The sequence below is a fragment of the Bacillus rossius genome (genome assembly GCF_032445375.1).
Source record: "Bacillus rossius redtenbacheri isolate Brsri chromosome 9 unlocalized genomic scaffold, Brsri_v3 Brsri_v3_scf9_2, whole genome shotgun sequence".
NCBI classification, from domain to species: Eukaryota; Metazoa; Arthropoda; class Insecta; order Phasmatodea; family Bacillidae; genus Bacillus; species Bacillus rossius.
The window spans coordinates 10,807,123-10,828,980 of NW_026962013.1; the positions used below are offsets into that span (position 1 = coordinate 10,807,123).

At 36.2% G+C, this 21,858-nt stretch overlaps 2 protein-coding genes across 5 annotated transcripts in view; one reads left to right on the forward strand and one right to left on the reverse strand.

Annotated features, from left to right (window-relative positions):
- The window catches only part of LOC134543014 (cGMP-dependent protein kinase, isozyme 2 forms cD4/T1/T3A/T3B), a 265,217-nt gene extending 262,700 nt beyond the window's left edge, over positions 1-2,517 (forward strand). For both annotated transcript variants that reach the window (XM_063387688.1, XM_063387687.1), the window contains one exon: positions 94-2,517. In XM_063387688.1, coding sequence (XP_063243758.1) covers positions 94-259 — 166 coding nt within the window. In that variant the 3' untranslated portion in view covers positions 260-2,517. The remainder of the gene's footprint in view (positions 1-93) is intronic.
- Positions 2,518-4,026: 1,509 nt separating this feature from the next.
- Positions 4,027-21,858, reverse strand: part of LOC134543015 (uncharacterized) — a 35,478-nt gene continuing 17,646 nt past the window's right edge. For all 3 annotated transcript variants that reach the window (XM_063387689.1, XM_063387692.1, XM_063387693.1), the window contains 4 exons: positions 18,446-18,592; positions 16,505-16,732; positions 9,856-10,802; positions 4,027-6,988 (listed from right to left, as the gene is read on the reverse strand). In XM_063387689.1, the coding sequence (XP_063243759.1) occupies positions 6,685-6,988; positions 9,856-10,802; positions 16,505-16,732; positions 18,446-18,592 (1,626 nt within the window). In that variant the 3' untranslated portion in view covers positions 4,027-6,684. The remainder of the gene's footprint in view (positions 6,989-9,855; positions 10,803-16,504; positions 16,733-18,445; positions 18,593-21,858) is intronic.

Genomic DNA, 21,858 nt, shown 5'->3' on the forward strand with positions numbered 1-21,858 from the left:
GGGAGATGGCGAATAAAAAAAACCTTATAACCTTATATTTTTATGGTAAAATTGTGGCTAGACGTTGTGCGAGTGAGTGCGTGGTGGCCACAGGTGGTTCGACGGCTTCAACTGGGAGGGCCTGACGAACCACACGCTCACGCCGCCCATCATCCCGCAAGTGCGGAGTGTCACGGACACCACCAACTTCGACGACTACCCTCCGGACGGGGAGGGCCCTCCCCCGGACGACCTGTCCGGCTGGGACTCGGAGTTCTGATCCCGGAGGCCGGCTGCGTTCCGGAGGAGCGCGGATCACTGTGCCCGAGTAGGTCTCTGGCACGGGCGTCTGCGAGGCAAGCCATGCTGCGGTAGGCACTGAAGATAAACTCCCGTACTTTCCAGTTTCATCGCAGATCCATAGCGTAACAAATGTGTTTTAACATCGTGAGAAATGAGACGAGAATGTCTTAGTTTTTTATATCTTGATTGTCTATAACACAAATTCCCCCGTTGATTATTCTTGACAACAGTTCTTTTTTAATTTCATTAACAAAACCAATTGTAAGCTGTACGTTGCAGTTTTATTTCATTTGCTGCATTCTAAATACGACATGCCAACATCCCTGGTAATTTTGGACTTAGCTTAGTTAAAAGGATAATTTGGTCTTAATAATAGTTCTAGTAATTTAATCATTCAGAATCTTGGCATTATATAGAATGGTAATCCTAAGATACAGCGTCAAGTAGTGAAAGAGTCAATCAAGTTACAGAAAATAATATTTACAAATGATATAGATAATTTGTATAGATTTGAGTTCCCTCCACCACCCCTATTCTCATACAGTATTTATCTAGCAAATATTTTTGTAGGCATAAAATTTTTTACTTTGAAATAATATTTATTCCTGTTGTAGATTTATAATACCATTAAGTCAGTCCTAAATAACTATTATGCCTTAGCATGACGTTGCTTGCCCGATGTGAAAGACTAGTTTTGAGCAGACATACAGTGATCTTGTGCTACCTTTGTGCATAACTTAATGATAATTTTTGTTGAACTAATTTATGATACTACTCATTTTTATTTGTCTTACTACTTTGATGGTTTTCTGATTCGTGCCATGATAAAATGTAATATTCTTGTCAAGTTGAAGGTGCTGATTTTTGTTGTCAACCTGTGTATGCTGGATTCAAGGGGCAGAAGTATGAAGTACAGTAGAACCCCAATTTTACATTATCCTATTACTTGCCCCATTACCTCATTTGACATAGTGCAAAAAATTTCAGTTGATTACAACGCGCTTACAATCTGCTTACTGCAATTTATGCTGTTTGCTTATGCTATACCTACACAAATTAGTTATTCCTGTGTTTGTCACATACAGCAAATATCCATTAAAAATAATGTGGTTGGTACCAAATTTTTATCTGTACATTTTTTATCGAGATGGAAAACATTTTCAACTGATAAAAAAAATAAACATTTTAAAGTGTGAGGATGAGCACAAAGGTACTCATGAGAGGTTAGGCATGCCTAATTCAACTCTGAAAAATCGTGAAATCACTGAAGGAAATTAAGCCCAGTGTGGTGATAAAGTACTGTATTTTTATTAATATTTTTAACATGAAATTACAATAAATTGCAAATTAAATTAGTACATATTTACATGTACCTGTATGTATGCTTTTTATGTATACAGAATGTAAATATAGGACTTTAATGTTATTTATTCTATTTAATTATGCTTCATACACTTATAATCCATAATCATGTTTATATCAGAGTATGGTAGGCCAATGTTAAAGGATGTGAATCACTGTTCCCCGAGGGGAAAAAAATTCATTCATTTTACAACATTTACAGACATCTTCTTGAATTGTGTAAAAAAGGGGTTCTACTGTATACTGTTAGCTAGCCTAATGTTGCTGCATGTAGCAGGCTGGTTGTTTCTGGACAGGTCAAAGTCATCACTGTTAATAAGAGAGAGAAAAAGTGTCTTCAAGTCCTTCATGGGAGAATCGTAATGCAATAATGTGGACGACTTGTAAAAGAAACAATGTGCAAAATTTTGAGTGTCTTTAGTAACATGGTTTCCAGAATTTAAAGAAATACATTTTAACCTCTTAGAAGAAAGTGTAAATACTTTACCTATGTTAGATTGTTAGCAAGCTTGCGGGTTTCTTGCCAACACTAAACCATCACGGAGTTTATTGCTGTTAAACGTCATAAGTTAATGGAATTGTTTTCATATTATGTTCCTGTACAATTTTATTTTTCTGGCATACAAGAAATTAAGAGACATAGAATGCTTACCAGTCTGAGGCATTCTTTTTGTGTTTGAAGCAAAAGTTTTGAAAAGAAGTTTGTATGCCAGAATATATTGTACAAGTAAATTGTAAATACAAGAAATTCATTAATATTAAAATTTGGCTATTGAAGATATTTGTGAAGAGCTGCTGTAAACTATAGAAATATATTTTCTTGTTCAATGTTTTTTTTTTGTAAAAATGCAAATAAAATTTTATATTGCTCAATTATATTTTTATTTAATGAACAATTTTTTTGAACATATAGCATTATTCCAATGAAACCACCCCCTCCCCAAGGAGGGGGGGGGAGAGACTTTTATTAATATTAATTTATTATTATTATATATATATTTATTATTTATATCTTATAAAATTTTAGTTAATAGTTATTTATCTCAAGAATTAAAGTGCTTTCCTTGAATTCTTCTAAAATTTTCTCCTAGAACAGGGCATAAATTTTTTTTTAACTGTTATCAAAAAGAATTGTATTTCAAATAACTTCATACAAAAACATATGCTACACGTTAATGATATTTGTTCTCAACTAGTAAACTAAGCAACTGTTATCAGTCCAACAGATCAATACTGCAATTCACAATAAGACTCCATATGGATACAGACCAACAGTAGAAATGTCTTTGGTCCATCACTAAACAGATTAGTTGCCAAGAGAACTTTCAAAAAATAATATGTCATATAAGGTGCTCTGATGTTATGAAACCTGGCAACAGTTCTACCATATTCACACCCCAACAAGCCTCACCCACCCAATATTTAGACAAAAATCAAAAATATTTATTGTTTAGAAAAAGCCTCGCACCAAAGTTTAAAAACAGAAAATGTAACCAACTTTTAAGTTTATACTAATGTTTATTCTAACATCCGGTAATTATTTTAATTTATAAATTGCCTTGGTAATAAATATTTTACTTACAGATTAACTGTGAATGAAAACATTGTTTGCTAAGATGGAAGGTAAAACATGTCAATAATGTAAAATGCCTGCTGCTGCTGTTTGTTCACTGCAGTGAAAAGCTATTAACATCTTGGGCATTATTGTTGAAATAAAAAATTTATTTTAAAAAAGATAATTTGTTGCATGTGCTTCCTCCGCAATTTCCCAAATTAATTTAGTTCAAAATCTTTGTACAAATACAACCATCACTCAAATGCAAATAAAATCTATTTTTTTTTTCCTGCAGTCACATATACAGTAAAACCTCATTATAACGTACCTCACTTTAAAGTAAGCATTTTTAGGTACAAACAATATGTTTTAAATTTAATAACATTTCAGTATAAAGTACTTTCATTATTAAGTACCAAAAAAAGTTAGGTTACCTTACGGTATGTTGTAGTGAGATTTCACTGTAGACACAAACACAAATTACGTGCAAGCTGTCCGTTGTCCATTAAGCAACAGCAGGTTAACCAAGTGTGACTAGAATTGTGCTATGGAGTTTTGCCATGTTTCAAATAAGCCATGCACTATTTTTTTGACATAAAATTTGAAGAAAAACTGTACGCAGCTTATTTGGCTAAATACGGAAAGTATCAATGCAGATAGTATTTCATACTTCATTAATGATGAATTTGCATTGAATTACTACTTTGAACAATCTCTAACAAATTTTTTAAGTGTTCTTTGTTAAAAAAAAAAAAACATACTAACTAACCCACTATCCCCTTGCCCTTATATTCACCAAAGGCAAACCCCTAATTCATTAAAGAAAATTTGAGTTTTAAACTGTATAAACCATAGAGTGTGTACAGAAGTAGAACACTGGAAACATTATGCAGCAGTAAATGTCTACTGTACCTACAAACACGTTCACTTGATCAGTATGCATTGAGGAAGGATAACAAAAATTATAATACGACTCGACCAGTATGCATCGAGGAAGGATAACGGAAATTATAATACGAACATAGCAACACAATTAAAATCGTTAATGATTTGTGACCTTTCATCATATATTTACCTTTTATCACAATGAATTATGCCTGCAAATATAAACATCTACAAAACGAGTGTCACTAATCTGCAAAATACCTTAATTCCTTAGACACTAATCCCTCACTTAGCACATCTTCAAATTGCGCGAATTCATTCACCACAATGTTAATTTTACTGTACCAGTCTTGAAAAGCGTGTATATAAAATTCAGTCAGCACGAAATCACCAGAGGCAAAAAAAAAACCCAAGTCGGGCATGACATCACGAGGTCTGCTTCAACACGGTGTACTGTTGCTTACAGTTACCCGAGGGAGTGAAGGGGGGGAAGACATGCATGCGCAGGTCAGACTATGATATCGGTTCTACAAACACCAGCTGTGGCTAGGGAGTGTAAAGGACTAAATGTTTTTAGGTCCACCCGTGTACCGTTGTCACCCGGCCAGTAACTGTACGTGCGAAAGCACCTGCAGTTGGAATCATGGCTTCCATGCAAGAGCGTAGTGCATAGTGTTCAAGTAGTGTTAAAAAAAAAATCTTAAGACAAAACTAAACTATTACGGCAAACAGAATGTCACAATTGTACAAAATAAGGACTCTATCAAATATTCGTGTAAGTCTTATGCTGTCAGTTGTACTAGCGAGAATATATTTTATATTAGAAACCGGAACAGAAATGAATAGATTCACATAATAAGGTTGTTAAATTAATGGTGCAATGAAAAAAATGACAGGCTTGATAGGATTGGTGTGAACCAAGCAATGGTATGCAAAAAAGCATTTGCAATTTTTGAAAAAAAAATAAGTGTAAATATCTGAACAGTAATATCAATTTCACTGCCAGTAAAGTATAGGTTGGAAAGTTATGCAGCATGTGCTGAAAGTCATGCCCGGGTGGGCAAGCCAACCAGCTTTCTGGCAATAAGTAAGTACCGTATTGGTCCGAAAATATGCCGACCCCTTCTACAGCATACTCAAAATCAGGGAAAAATAAATTTTAACTAACTAAAATGATTATCAGCAGCATATTACCACAGTAACACTTCAACTAAGTTAGTATTTATTGAACTGACAAAATGTGTTATTCTTACCTACCAAAATATATAAATATATATATAAGCTGTGTTTACGTTTATTTTCACATTCTTTTGTAGTGGTGCCATCATTTTATACGGTAATGGCTACATTTTCTAAGTTCATAGAAATTGTGACGTAAAAACATTTACCGGTACGTTTAATTTTGACGTAAAAAACCCAAAATGGTTTCATGTAAAACGTGTATGAATCAACCATAAAACAGCCAATATTGCCAATAGGTTTTATTGTTCTTGTTACTGTTGGTATGTACCGGTAGTTGTTTATTCGTGTCACAACTACAAGTTGCCAACACTGGTGCCATTTTGATTTTCCTGTGGTAGAAGAGTAAATAAAGCATACTACGGTAAATAACCTTACGGCAAAATTGCCGTTTTTACTAATTGTTTACTGTAAATACCACATTTTACAAGAAAATAAAATTACCGCAGCCTGTTAAATACAGTTCAAAAATAAACAGACCGAGCTTTTAAAAACTATGTGCTACAAGTGACCACATCAGTGTACTTAACTTAAAATATGATACGTTATTGGGGTTAAGTGTGTTTACTAAATTTCTAAGTTGGAAAAATTACTAAGTCCATGTAAGTACGGCGTAATTTTAGGTCAATGAATTGTATATCTGATAACATTTTTATGCCATAAGTGATTCTCCTTGAAATGTATGTGTTTAATTATACTATTTTGGCTAGTGCCCCATTATAGGCTGACTCTAGATTTCAAGGTTGACAAAACTTGCAAAAAAGGTCGGCCTATTTTCGGACCAATACGGTAACCACCTATCTCCTGTTAACGCAGTGTTGTATTTGCCATATAAAGTATTCAGTCATAGGCTTCAAAAAATAAATATTTATATAGTATATATATTTATAGTTGAGTGTTATTCCATGCATTTATAATATGTAAATAATATTTTTCTATACATTTCGGAACACATTAACTAAAATAGCCTGATATTTTTCGGATACTAATGCTTCAGAATACGCAATTTCAAAAAACACGAACATTTTTAAGACCGCATTTGTCGTGCTAAGAGATCTCTCTATAGGAGAAAGGGGAAAAAAAAAAATTTCTCCATCGACAAATATGAACAAATTGAAAATTGAGACTTAACGTCTCGACAGTCATTGCGGGTGAGGGGGAACCCATTAGCTCACTGCAATGTCCACCACAATTCCCACACGAGACTAAACTTTGGGTTCAACTTCCCCAGAGACCTGAACTCCCTCTATATTCACTCTACAGCACAAAAGATGGCACAAAACTCAGGACAGCATGAAATCTCGGAGGAGTTCAAATCGAAAGGGGTTGTGAGATTCGCTTGCGCGGTAAAAGAACAACGGCTAGACTACTTCCCCGGGGCACTTGTGCGCCTCCAGCGCCTTCTCGGAGGAGTAGTTCCGGCCGCAGTCCAGGCACGAGAAGAAGCTCTGGCGGAAGTGGAGCTTGATGTGGTGGAAGATGATGTCCGCACGGAACTCCCTGTGGCAGTGGGGACACATCTCCATGGAGGCGGGGTTCGACTTCCTCTTGCGCTGCGCCTTCTTCTTGGACCGCACCGGGCTCGAGAGAGCGAACGGCTTCACGTTGTCGCCCGCGTCGGGAACATCCGGGCCGGGCTCTGCGTCCATGTTGTCGTCGGAGTTGCTGCAAGAAACAACAGTTCCAAAGAGGTTACGTTGCTCTCCGCGCAGCATACTCCTGATCATACGGGAAAATCTAGGGCGAATAATGCCGCAGATGATTCAAAATTGTGGATAAATACACTAATTGAACGAACACGCAATAAAGCATTTAAATTTACACTGCTAAGTGACTCTCTATAAAAAATATTATGGTTTGTAAAAGAAACTTTGATTACTGTAGATAGTGAATGTCTTCTAAACAAGTTGATTCTTTAAAAAGGAAATATTCAACATCTCTCGTCACCAAAGGACGAAAACTTTTATCAGGTTGCTAACACAAATTTAACTGTCTGTTCCAAGAAGAACTATTGATTTTATTGAAGTACTATTAATTCATTAGTTTCTTACATTATTCACTTTCATACAAACAAAATTATACCAATAAACTGTCACAAAAAAAATTAAATCAGCACAGAGTGATAAATGAGTTTTAGAGAGATGTGAGTGAAATGTCCAGAACCTCCAAGCTCTGTTGTATTGAAAAACCATATCTAAACATCAGAGTTCACTCAACCTTCCAAAAAAGTGTGAAAAAAATAATCAATTTTGAATAATTTTATGAAAATGCACACACAGACATTAACATTTAGTAAAAATTACATTGTACTAAAATAAATGAAGTTAAAAATTATAAAATTTCACAGCTTTCATGAAAATTCTTTACAAGTGTACATACAAACAAAAAAAACTTACAAACTCATATTTATTCTGTGAAATATATACTTACAAACTAAATGTGGTCTAGTAAAAGTACGTCTCAAATAATAATTACCAGGTCAGATCACATAGTGATCATTAAATATTGCACTAAATAACACCATGAACCCTGATGCACAACTGCCATTCCTAACATGTGTCATAAGGATAGAGAACGCTGATTCTCATGAACCTCACATCATAGTACACAGTACAGTCAAGTTAACCTGAACACTTTTCATCCATCCTGATTCAGATTGTGCCTCTAGAATAATATTTAAATCAATATTCTACATAAGCATCCATCCTTTCTGGTAAAATGTTTTGGCATGTGTCATTTTATTTATAATGCATTACTTCAAAAACCACAGACTTTTTTATTAATTTGATAAAATAAATAAATTACCAAGCCTTGCAAGGACAGGTATGAACTTTTGAAGTGGCAAAAATAAAGCTTAAAACAGGAACTGCACATTTAGCAAGCAGGCATTTTCAGTGACGTCCACACAAATTGTGTAAATATATAGTGATCTGCCAATTACTGCAGTTTATGATCAGCGTGAAGTCATAAAAACAGAAGTTGAAAATGCTGAACTACACGATAACGCAGGTGCACAGAATGTGTTTCTCGGGGAGTTTAAATCAGTAATCACATAAACACAGTTAAAGCTGTACATTTCAACCCCTTCACTTTAAAGGAAACGCACTCACTGGATGATGTAATGAATAAAAAAGTGGTAACGGGCAGTGAACATCATGCAACAGAGAGAATGATTCTGCGAACAGAAAATTCACCTCGGCTAGCAAGAGGAATGAAGGGGCCTGTGTCCGAACTAAAAAACACATTGTACGCAATGTCACTCGCTAAAGTGTCTCACAAGATGGATGGGCAGCCACATAAGTTGTGATACCAAAAACAAGTTTCTGATTCGTCATTGAACGCACATTCATCATCATGGGCACCAATTAAGGGGAAAACTAAAGCATATCAATTAAGGATAGTGCCAATACAAACCTCTATATTAATTGCTGTCAGCTAGCAAAATAATGTTCAATTCATTTTAATTCATATTTTGTCCATTTAAACAGGGATTTCTAGAGAAAAAAATATAGTATGTAAAACTATAGGTGCTGTGGTTAAGTCACAAAGCAGATATCAAGAGTTACCTGTATATAACTTATACACAAAAGTTGTTCAATGTTCTTTGATATTGCGACAAGTTTTGTGACATGCCATTCTTCTGAAAATCATTGAGCTCGAATTGACCTGTTACACAAAACTAAAATATTTAGTTAGAATACTGATATCATTTAAATCATTAATAAAGTGTGTTAAAAGTATTTTGAAAATAACATTCTAAAGTTCACAACATGTTTTACAAAACTGTAGACAAGGTATCATCTAACATATATATGTATATATTACGCTTGAGTAAACAAACTTTCAGATCACTGAGGCTTTTGGAAAAGTCCACACAAGGTATGTATGCCTGGGACATCAAGAAATACTAAGGGTCTGGAGACAAATAATTTTTAGTTGGACTCCTCCCCATTATTTAATATGTATAAAATTTTTCAAACCCCAGGATTAAATCTAAAGACTAAATTGATGGGTCTTAACTTAAACATGATCTGCATGTATCACACAGATTTAAGGTTTTCAATAAATTATATTACCAATAGATTTATAATTTTCGTACTATATGAGAATAAAATCACACTTCAAAAAACTCACCGGGCCCCGGGGATTTTGCTCCCTCTAATGACAGTTTTGTGTATGATCCTTCATAAGATTTTTCTAATGTTTTAAAACCTATCAAAACAAACCTAAATGTACCAAAACTATTAAACTTTACATTAACAACATTTACATCAATCAGACTCTTACAAAAATTATTTGCATGTACTTATGATATGTGTTTACTCAGGAAAATCCTTACTTGTCCAACAACGCATCTAACCGAATTCTTAGTGATTGTGGACTTCAGACTCAAATTTGTGGGACTGTGGAAAAACTTTATATAATCACGTGTTTTGTACTAACGAGATGCAACTATTGTTAGCATCAAACCAAGCTACAGTAACTCCCTGGACTTAAATCAAGATTTAACTTGATGAAAAAAATGAAATTACCTCAGATCATAATGTGAGGACGCCTGATCAGGTGGAACCAGGCCAGCGGCTTGAACACCAGAAGTCACCTGCGTGATCACCGGCTGCAACGACTCAGCAGCAGATACGTGCTCTTGAAGCGCTATCTCTGCATTCGCGTACGGCGCCGTCCTCAGAGTGGGCACGGGAGCGTTTTGAGAGCCACCCAGCGACTGGGCGGTGTCGACAGACTTGTTCGCAATGTTCTGCTTGTTCGCCCATAGCGACACCGTCTGCTGCATGAAGTTATTCATGTTTAGCTGCTGCTGCTGCTGCTGCCGTTGTTTCTGTTGCTGTAGCTGTTGTTGCTGCTGCAGCTGCTGTTGTTGCTGCTGCAGCTGCTGTTGTTGCTGTTGCTGCAGTTGCTGTAGCTGCTGCTGTTGCCGGAGGGCGTCACCGGCAGTGGACATGACAGGAGGGGAGGGGATGTAGTCGAACATGGCGGGCGAGTGGGTAGTCGCGGGAACGCCGGAGCGGATGGGAGCCATGGCCGGTGGTTCGCCGGACAGCCTCCTCGCGTAAGGCGAGTTGTTGCTCGACGCCGTTTGCGCCTGACCCTCGCGAGCCAAGGCCTGCGAGAACGGCGTCCCGCTCTGGGGCACGGGAGACGGCTGGGGCTGGAAGATGGTGGAAGCCGGAACGTAGTGTGCGGGAGGTCTGCCCGGCTGCACCTGCAGCGAGGAAGGCAAGCTGTTCTGGGCGGGATAGTGGGGCTGGTTCAAGGACATGCCCATCCGGGGGGAGGAGTCAGGGACGCGGACCGTCACGCGAGCGGGCGCGGGAGTCCCGGAGCCGGCAAGGGGCAGCACGTACGTCTGGCCCTGGAGGTTGCCCGTCATGGCATTCATGGCGTTCGTTCCGTCCAGCTGAGCCCTGAGCAGCTGGTCGTTACCAGACGAGTTCACCTGAGCTGGCACGTTGTTCACGTACTGAAAAATCAAACAGCATCATTACTGCAAACAATCATCTCAAATAAAATAAAACAATAAAATAATGTCGCTGGTATTTTACGAGACTATCTTTTACATACTGTAGGCTTTCTGGCACAGTGTAAGTGCTTGTGTAACAACATTTACATACTAAAGTTATTACACAATATATGGCCTCAGTTATCATACAAACGTGCATGTAGGTGTAGATGTATGAGTCAGCATGTATTTAATGAGCATAAAAAAAGCTGATACTTAAATTTTTGACCATAAACGATACTAACTAAATAAAAAAATTTAAAAAATAAAAATGCTTTCTAGCAATGAATGCTTGTTAGAAGTAAAAACTATTACAAAACAAAATTTTCTGGTAATAAATTTTGCATTACATTCTCACAAACACAAAAATAATGTTTTCCCAATGAACTATTACAAAAAAAAAAAAAAAAAAAAAAAGCCATGAAATATCCTCATGCAAAGGCCAAATATTAAAACATAGTATCTAGATATTTCTCAGATTAGAAAAATTTCAACATACCAATTTAGATTAAATAAAACTGAATTACCTGACTACCTCAATCCACAAAGGAGGAAGGTTGTCACATGCCCCCCACAACCAACCACAGACAATCTTTAAACATACTTTATAAGATCAGCCTAGCAACGCAAAAGTTACAATACATGAAAAAAATTGTAGGCAAGTGTTTCAGTACTTGCCAGTGATGTATAAATATCTAACATGGGTAACAAGCAAATGCATGTGTTCTCACATTGCAAATATACTTACAATACAAAACTCAGACACGAAATTTAACATAGAATGCTTAAAAATAATGCCAAGCGAGATAAACATACAAAAAAATTTCATTTTAGGGAAAATCTGTAAACACATTTTCCTTTCGGTGCGACTTTCGGAAATTTTTTTTTAGTTTTTTGTTTCATGGTCCAAAGACCAAAACCAAATCAATTCCAAATTGATAAATTAAATCCAGTAGTGAAATAATCTTGGTTGAGTTAGTTAATGGGCAATATCCAACCAAAAGGGTGAAATTGGGGAAGTTTTTTTAAAAAAAACAGAAAAATTCACTGTGACTCCCATAACATTGAAAATATCACATCCGTTTTAATGTATTATAATTCATAGGAGTAGTACCAAAATTTTTGTCTGAAACAATTTTTTATAATACAAACCATTACTGCCAGGGGTGGAAATAATCAGCAGGAAACACCACTTCCTATGTCTTTCTCATATTTCAGGGCATCACCTGTCGCTTAGCGACAACTCTTGCACATAACTAATGTTGACACTCACATCAATTATTGAATAAAATACAACTAAAAAATTTGAAAATTATATTTGGTTATCTTAACCTAATCTACATGCTAAAATGGGTAAAAGAATCTTAAGGGCTTGTATCAAAATATGTAAACAAATTAGTAATGCATGTAGATATCAATAAAAATAACATAATGTTAGTGAATCAGTCCTCAGTGACTTCAAACACATTTACATACAAACTTCATGTATCATATACCTATCAAATCTAAAAACTAGGGATCCAATATCCAATATCTGCCGAATCCGCCGAATCCGCCGAATCCTAGGGATTCGAAGGTTCGGCGGGTCTGATATAGGATTCGTCAAAGGATTCGGTTTTTACTATTTACGGGAAAAAAATACAGTAAAACTCGCTTACGAGGTCCCGCATGGTAGGTTTTTCCGTATAAAGCGTTTAAATTGCCCGAGGTCTCGTCATTTACGCCATTAAATGTGTGATATAATGTCCGTTAAAATTTTTTCTGAAACTTCTTGTCTCAAATAATGGCACACGTAAATATGAAGAAAAGACAAATGAACAACAACATACGAAGAAATATGGATGACGTACCATAACTACAGTACAAACCCAATAGTTATTTTAAGATAATTACCATAAAAAGAACTGAAGATTCTTTGTAGAATACCATAATTACTACAGAAGCATGATAGCTACCATATTTGCACTATAGTTATCGTAACAACTGAGATGTATATTTACCGTGATAGTAATGTATTATTTATTTATGACATATTAAATTAAAGAACATTGTTAAAAAAAAAAAAAGGATGTTAAACTTTGATATGTACGGTTCGCACATGTTGCTAAGAAATAATGCGATCTGAAAGAATGCAGTACTACTACGAAAAGTGAAAATGGTACTCGTGGATTTTTAGGTTATGGCAGTCTCTTTCGTTTTTCAGTAATATCGGCCGAAAATTAACGAGCGTACTGTATCGGAAGTCGGCAGAAATGCCGATTCAACTAAATATTGGCAAAATCGGCTTCTTCAATACAGCTCTACATTTAATGACATGAGTAAATATATTTCAGACTTCAGGATATTGAAAAAGACTTAATTTTCCATGTAGGTTTATTGTGTGTATGTTTTTTTTGCAAGTGTAAATGGAATGAAGTAAAATGTTTTTATTTTTATTACTTTCAATTGATTAAACTTTAATGACCAGTTACAGATATTTATGACACTAATTTTGAGGTTAAGCAATTTTACTAAAGCATTCCAGCCAAGCAGGTTGCCAGCGAGAGACGCTTCTCTTTTGCTGGAAACACTATCTCCAATCGTAGAGCTAATTTAACTCCTGAACGTGCAAAACAAATTATTGTTCTGAATGATAGATTAAAGAACAGAATTTAATACTCTGTGACAATCTCTCTCAGAATTATTGTGCTGAAAAGTGGAAATGTTGAAACAACATGATTTTTGGTGCTAAGTTTATTGAAGCTCAGTAAGGACTCCAGAAAAATTGACAAGGGTGAAATTTTTCCAAAGATATGTTACATTTACACAAACATATACTTGGTTATGTTAGTTGGATGATATCAGTTACTAATGAACCAATGGAAACAAGTAAGATTCAATGAAAAAAAATGTTATTTTTATTCTAGCAGTGCAAAATGTAAACACACTCTGTAAATAGTTACCCAAAATTAATAAGCCCACTTCATTTTAATACTTTATTCAAACATGATATTAAGTTTAAATAAAAATAATTTCCCAAAAGTGTAACTGTACCACAAAAGCTCGAGCTCGGCTCGAAGTAAAATTCTTAGGCTCGCAGACCTCTAGCTTATTTATAGAAAAAATCCTAACCGCTAATCTGTACTAAAAAAGAAATTTCTCAAGAAAAAATTGTTGTCTTTATATACACTTATACCAGAAATGTACCAATCTACATGTGATAAAGTCAAGGGACTTTTAGTGCAAGCAGAATACATCTCACTTACATTAGATATGTGGACATCATCTATTAAAAGATTCGGGTTTGGGTTCGAGATTCGGCAATTCCAGTCGAGGATTCGAGTTAGGATTCGGATTCGAGGAAATCAGGATTCGCCCCATCCCTACTAAAAACGCAATAAATAATATATATTCCAAAAATATGTCTGAGGTGTAGCCCTTTGCAACACCACAAGGTGATGCAGGAGCTTCAAAATAAATGATTGGGTAGCAAAATTAACACCATTTTGGATTGTTATACATATTTGTAAACAATTAGTACAGACTACCTTCAAACTATTAAATGCAGGCTATCAAAATACATTTTTTCCCCCTTATTGAACACAGATATTGTGGTAAAAAGCTTGCAATTTTACGAAAAATAAAAAAGGAAAATCAACAAAATTTATTAAAAATTTTAAATTTTACCATTTTGAGAGGTACCTTGTCTGCAAAAGCTTTATGTTCCGTTCCACTTTTGTTATCAATAAATTTTCAATTTTTTTTGTGGTATCCCTAGGCCTGTGCGAAGTGTACTTTTTCAGTTCGAATCAAATTCGAAGCGAATATTGTAAATATTCGCGAATTGGAATCGAAGTTCGAATAATTTTTTAAGATGTGTTGAATACTGCTCCCACATGACATACAGCACAATTATTTTCATGTTGTACTGTCACCCCCCTTAAAAAGTTTGTTTCTAATCTTACATCTCACACAAGGCACTTAAAACATAATATTGAAACCTTAAACTATTAATACTTGCACAATTTATTGCTGATATTTGAAGTTCCTGTCATATTTCCCTTTTTTATGTGGCTCTTACTGTTGCCCCAAATTCCTTTATTCAGAAATGGGCCTGACAAATATCCTGTAGCCTGAATCCCCACCATTTTACATCCTGTTAACAACAGTTTGTGCTAACTACTAAATTCACAAAATGATTTGAGTTAATTAAAATGCATAACAAAATATTCTGTGCTAGATATGCTAATTTGTGGACTGTGAAAGTGACAAAAACCATCGGGAACACATTTTTATGCTCCCTAATATTTTCTATAATCACAAATAAACGTACCTAGTAAGCCTACACATTTTTTGTTTATATAACCTTCAAATAACACATTTCACGCAACATCTTATGCACTTTTCGCTTTTAACAGCGACTCACTTACTAAATAATAAAGAGAACTGCTTAGCTGTTGGAATTTTGTATTCCTTTTTGCATTTATTGCAGCTTGCAACTTTTCCGTCACTCAATTTTGTAAAATAATTCCACACTTCACTGCGAGATCTCTTAGCAGTTTCCTTCGATTCCATTGCAGGTTTAGTTTACAAATATACGTCAGAAAAAATATAAAACGGTGCCACCTTCTATTAAAACAATTAAAGTATAACGTAATTACATTTTTTACCATTCAAATTTTACAGTGCACGCTTATAGAACTCAACCAACGTGGTGAACAAGTAAACAAAAAACGTGACGTCGAAGCATAGAAAAGAGAGAGTATAAATGAGTGCAGTTAATACAGCGAAGACCATTTTCAGGCTACTTGGCTACCACCAAGCCAATATCATTCTGTGAAATGTAATGGTTGGCAACCATGGCACTTTCCTTTCCGAACTAGAATATTAAGTAAAACGTGCAGCGTATATCTGAAAAACTAAGATACATATTTCTATTAAAATTATTTCCGTGATCATGTTAATACACAACTGTGTGTGCATTGTGTAACTGACTGGCGTAGTTCGGCTAGTTGGCAGCATCTGGCCGCAAAATGGCGGAAATATTGTCGTGGTAAACAAACATTAGAAAACGTAAATTAAATTTTAAGCATAACGTGGTGTTTTTTTATGTCTTGTGGATGGAAATGCATAAATAAAGATTTTGTAATGAATATCTGCACTAGTAATAGTCATGGCGTTCATATTTGCTATGGTACCTAATATTTCTGTATGACGGAATTGTACAAGTACGCCGTCGGTATGTTTAACCTCAACGTAAGTATACGAATCCTTAACCAATTTCCCTGAAGTTTTTAGCAGAAATTATGCACATTTTAATAATTGGCTCTACTAAATAGCAAGTTAAAGAAGACTAATTTATATTCGTTTGCCTTCGAAGCTTCGAAAATTTACAAATATTATTTTTTTGAACGAATCAAATACGAATCCTAAAAATATTCGCTTCGGATTCGAAAATTTCGAAGCATCGCATGTCCCCAGTATCCCTGACTTTTTCCAATATTCTACAACAATTCTAATTTCCCTGACCTTTTCCAGATTTCGTGAATATCTTACCTACAGCAATCTTGTCTTAGTATAATAGTGTTCTGTTTCCGTTAAATGACCTCAAAATGTCACATCTTCATGCTGCACACAGTACTAAGCTTTAGGCGTTACAATGATCGCTGCAAAATGAAACTCACTGGCGCAGAGTCGTGACCAAACTGTAGGCTGGGTGGCTGTGCCATGGCCTTCTGGGTTTTCTGCATGCTCTCTTCCGCCAACCTCTTCTGCTCGATGCCAACGAAGCTCGAAAACGTGCGCTGCAGACCCAGTACGTTCCGCAGCGAGTTATCGACCGCTGCGTTCCCGACAGGAACACCGCTGCCTTCGGACAGAAACCCCGACTGAAGTCCTCCATTGCTAATTGCCTGCACAGAAAAATGAGAAAGGGGGGTTCAATTGGCTGGAAACTTTTAAAAAATGGGTGTTCACATTATGTACCAATATAGGATAAAAACAACCTTCCTGGAAAATATGATCTAATCTTGTAGTTGTACAGTGAAAGGGCTTTAAACTGACTTTCTGTTATTTGGCTCAAATTGAACGTTCATGCTGAGATTTTTTCAGATGGATTCCAGACCCCATTATTACACTGCTAGCATTTATCTTTTGCTCAAAGTTTATTGTTACTGTTGGTTTTTAATTCATGACAGTGTTTCCTGTTTTCTAGTGGGTAACATTTCACAGGTACATATCCTTAATGATTTTTTTTGTAGATGAAATCTGAATCACGGATGCAACGTGATATCGGCAACTCATCTGAACAGTAACGTCGGTATTTTTTTCTTTCTATAATATAAGCTAATTACAAATTTTTTACCAGTTAAATTAACAAAGGAAATAAATTTATTCAAATTAAAATAGTTTTTACATGGCTAACTCAATGTAACAGATTACATTTACAAACAGGACTACTGATATTTCTGGCATTAGCTCTAAAGAGGTAAAACAGTATACAGCCCAACCATTGAATGTTGAAAATTGACAATTTTAGATTGATGAAAAAATGAGCAATGAGTCTCTCATTTATAAAAATCTATAATATAATAAAACTGTAGAGCCATGATGTCTGTGCAATGAAAATATTTTCAAAAACTTTGTCTGACTGTTTGTCTATTTGTACATGCTAATCTCCAAAAATACTACACACATTTTCATGGGGTTTTCACAGGTTACTTGAGCGTGGCTTGGGGCAACATATATAGGCTTTATTTCATCAAAATCGGGTTGACAGAAAAAAATATCTTAATTTATTAACATTTTAGGAGTCTTCTCAGCTTAGTAAAGTTCATAGAAAAATCAAAAGATGGAGCTTCATAAGTTGAGTTTTATAAGACCTCACAGAAGTTTACCTTTGTGACACAATCATATCACGGCGTAGTCCACCAAAGAACCAACAGACAAAACTGTTCGTTTTTTTACCTCAGTGACAGAAGTACTTTGGTAAGTTTACGTTAGTGGCAGAATTACGCTAATTTACGAATACAAACTAACATTGAATTTAATTGGCTAGGATATACAGCTTTACTAATTTTGCTTTGTGTTTTGGATATTAAAAACTTAACGAAATTGTTTTGCTTCTTTCGACAGGTTTTACTTACATTTGATTTCTTGGCTACAAAAACAATTTTATTGAGTTTACTTTCATTTCGTTTACAAAGAAAAATGCCTAAAAAATAGTTGAGTCTTTCTCAATATACTAAAATGGCTAATTTCAAATAAAGATACTATTGTACCAAACATCATAAAATAATGGAAATATTTGTAATAAGGTGAAATGATTTAACTATTCTAAGCATAGCCTAACCATAAGAAATAAAAGTGTTAGTGTAAAAGATTGCGTAAATTCAATTAAATTGAAAAAGGGGACGTTAAGTAATTTTTTAATTGTTTACCTCATGAAATGAAAATGAGGTAAGTTTGATTTAATCAACATAAAATTCATCTGCCCTGCAACTGTTAAGGGTCACCGCCCAAGGACAGCAGGGAGCAACTGGGGGGCAGTGCGTAGCTGGCTCAGCAGGAGTACTAGCTACGTGAAGCTGCATGCGAGAGGGGGAGAGGAAGTGGAAAGTAGGTACCACAGGCAGCGGTCCGCGCTGGAGGCCCAGCTTCTCTCGGATGAACAGCTGGGCCTCGATGCACCCCGTGTACAGATCGAACGCAGCATCCAGCTTGTTGAGGCAGTCCAGACACACCTGCCTGGGCAGCGCGTCGTCCACAGTCACCTGCAGCCAAGAACACAACGCTACCTTCACCAAGCCCGTTTCATTTTGGCTTGAACCCCCAGGGTCAGATCTTAGAATTGGAGGGGGATTGGGGGGGGGGAGGGGAGAGAGACATGCCCTGGGCTCTGGGTTAGAGGGAGCACAGGTTGGGCCAACAAATTTTTGTTGACAAAAAAAAAGTTTGAAATAAAAGGTGAATACAAAAAATTACCAAACAATTATCTGCAACTATTTTGTTTTTATGTGCTCACTAGCTAAAGTACACGGTGTTGCCCAGCTAATAAACACATCACAATATAAGGAACATCATTACCGAGTTTCAAGTCTGTATGACATACACTTGAAAAACGGGAAATTTTGATTTTGAAGTCCCATTCTGATTGCACAATCTTGATACATCACGGCTACGCATCAGCAAAACCGGGACACTAATCTTCAGCTTCATTTTGTGGGAAGGCAGGTAATACCTAGGCAAGACGTGTCGGACACAAAACGATAGCGCGTTACAAATTCAAGGCAACGCCATCTACTAACTGAACTGTTACTAGCGCTTTTAGTTCACTAACAGCTGTGAGCTTCATAAGAAAATGGGTTTCACAAGGAGAAGGACAGGAAGTTGCCAGAACTTACTATATGACCATGTGACGGACACAGAGAAATGACACAAACTCACTGTTTGTGTGTCTACGACCTACCTGCTAAGAGTTTCTATTACAAAACCGAATTTACCCCATTTTCACTCCCTTAGAGATGGAATTTCCTAATTATATGCAGTCTACGTCCCTCTCCAGCTCATAAACTATCTACTTTCAAAAATACATGTCGGTTATTCCGTTGCTGCATGAAAGAAAGACAAACAGACAAACACATTTCGCATTTTAACATAAGTAAGGAAGTATGGATTATAAATGATCATGTTTTCAGTGCAGATATTTGTTGCTCATTTTCTAGTGAGTGCGCGGCATGCTTACGCAGAGGCCGTGGAGGACACAGGAATGCTGGCGAGGGAGCACAAGTGGGGGAGACGCAGGCTCAGCCTGACAGTGTGGTGATACGCTATTTAGAGTTCGCACATCAAACTCCACACAACTGTGTGTGTTGCTAGAGTTGCTACTCAGAATTCAATCTGATTTTTAACTTGGTTTTATTATCATCGGTTTGTCAAAAAAATTCAGTCAGGAGCTGAAACCTGGAAGAAAGCTCGAGCAAGGAAAAAAAAATCTTAGCAAATATTGCTGTTATGTAACATATAATGGACACGGATGCAAAACAAATTAGGCCTGGTATATTTATTACTGTTGGGAAAGGGAAAGGGGAGGGGCTTATTACAATTTCTGCCCCAAGTAACATAAAGCCTAGATCTGTCTCTGTAAATGACCTGTCATTGAGGAAAAACATAATGAAGACACACCAGGGATATTGGGAGAGAAATGAGCCATGGCCAATAGTGAGGATCCATCTCACGGCAGAAAACCATAGAAATCCAAAATCAGGTTGGTCTGACCGAGATTCAAACCTAGGTTTTTTTGGAATTTAAGTCCAGTGTCTTACAACTGTGCCACCTTGCCCCATTACTACAACTGTGCACAAAGCTCAATTATACAGGATGTCCACATGTTGGCCATCAGGCGGCTACTGCGATCTCCACAAATTACGCCCCCACCCCCTTGATATCTTCTTCTGGGTTCACGTTAAAGAAATTGTGTTTTATCTACAATAAACAATGTTGATGTAGTTCAGCTCAGCATAAAAACTGTGAATTCAATAAACTATATCGCCCCAGACACACTGCACAACACATGGAATGATATTGAGAATCGCTTAGATATCCTGAGAGTTACAAAGGGGACTCACGTAAAAGTACACTGAGGGTAAAAAATAAAAAAAAACACACAATTGCCCAACAAAAAAAACCAAAAACTGTGTTGTTCTATCTCAAATACCTATCACGTGGCAAAGTGTACATAGGACAAACTGGTAGACGAATCATCACTAGGGTTAAAGAACATATCAGCGACACATGAAAACCTATGATCAGCCATAGCATAATACTCCATGGAAACCAGCCAGAGAATGAATTCAACCAATTCAACACCATAGCCAACATCCCCCAATACAAGAAAAAAATACACTTAAGAAGAGGAATATCAAAACACCCATCACACATAATCAAGATCGATATAAATTAAGCAGAATATGGGAACTACTCATCGGAAAGCCTCAAAAACTATCTCTGCAGCCAACAAAAGACAGATTGCCTCTAACTGGCCAAACAGCCCAGCTAATCAGAAGAGGAGAGGCCACTGATTGGCCAGCAACCCCAGCCAATCACAAAAGCCCAGCTCCGATTGGCCAAACCAACCAGCCAACCGGAAGGAAGGTTCTGGCTGATCCAAAGCTGCAGGCAATCAGGAAACACTCTCCTCTCAGGCGAGAGTATGTGAAGGCAAGAGAATTTCCTAGGTAACTGCTACCCTAATGATGGTGACCCTAAGTGCAACTGAAACGTCGGTGAAATCTTTGCCTTCGATGTGGCTACAACCCAGAAACCAAGAAACTTCCTACTTTTTTCATAGTTGCGATTTTTGATCAGGGACTTAAGCAAGTTCTGTACACTCGCAAACATCATCAATATTCATTTTATCTTCATTTTCACAGGTTCTTTGTCAAGAAAACACATGAAAAAATTAAGTGATTAGCATCTTTTTGACCACTGATAATTATTCATAACATTAAAGCCATTAAGTTAGATATAATATTACTTAAAACTGCATATACCATTGAATATTGGAATATTTATAAACTTATACTATACATAATGGTGTGTAATTACTATAACTAAAAATCTAGAAAACAAAATGAGGATCGACATTCAAAGAAACAAAATAATCTCATGACAACATATCGTAGAATTACTTCATCATCCCAGGTAAGTAACGATTGACTGACATTACAGTAAAACTTTGTTAGTACAAACTCTGATTAATACAAAGTATTTTCACAGTCCCTAGAAATTACATTTGTTATAATGGTAAGAAGTTTGTTTCATACAAAATATGGTTATTATTTGACACAAATTTGTTTTTGTCCCACAGACAGCCTTTACGTATATTAATGCAATCATCACAGAATGAATGATGAAAGTAATAAAAAGTGAAATTTTCAACTAAAATAAGGTAAATATTTACAATCGCGGTAGATGCCAAAAAAAATGCTAAAAATCTGAAAATACTTTTATTCTGTGCCCTTTCACTTCCTCTTTTCAA